General features: G+C 49.2%; 1 protein-coding gene across 1 annotated transcript; it reads right to left on the reverse strand.

The window, feature by feature from the left end:
• Nucleotides 1–4: 4 nt before the first annotated feature.
• On the reverse strand, nucleotides 5–497 carry LOC109131854 (amidophosphoribosyltransferase 1, chloroplastic-like; the record flags this gene model as incomplete). Its single annotated transcript, XM_019243033.1, has 1 exon — nucleotides 5–497. A coding segment is annotated over one exon (493 nt), but the record flags the coding sequence as incomplete, so codon positions are not given.
• Between the last annotated feature and the right edge of the window lie 3 nt (nucleotides 498–500).

The raw sequence follows: 500 nt of genomic DNA on the forward strand, positions 1-500 counted from the left end.
GGCTTCACGGGATAGTCACCTGTGAAGCACGCATAGCAGAAGCTCTTTGAGTCTTTCCCTAAGTGTTTCTTCAAGGTATCGAACGACAGAAACGCAAGAGAGTCACTCCCGATGAACTCGCTAATCTCCTCAACACTCAATCTGTTGGATATCAACTCCTCTGAGCTAGGTGTGTCCACTCCATAGTAACAAGAAGCCACAATAGGAGGACTAGCAATCCTCATATGAACCTCTTTCGCACCCGCTTCTCTCAGTAAACGCACAATCTTAGACGAAGTGGTGCCCCTCACAATAGAATCATCCACCACAACAACTCTCTTCCCTTCTAAAACCCCACGAACAGGAGACAGCTTAAGCTTCACACCAAAGTCTCTGATCTTCTGAGACGGCTCAATGAACGTCCTCCCTACATAATGAGACCTAATCAGTCCCTGCTGAAACGGCACACCCGATTTCGCAGCGTACCCGAGAGCAGCCACAACGCCAGAGTCAGGCACAGC

This window comes from Camelina sativa, unplaced genomic scaffold (genome assembly GCF_000633955.1).
Source record: "Camelina sativa cultivar DH55 unplaced genomic scaffold, Cs unpScaffold06555, whole genome shotgun sequence".
Lineage (NCBI taxonomy): Eukaryota > Viridiplantae > Streptophyta > Magnoliopsida > Brassicales > Brassicaceae > Camelina > Camelina sativa.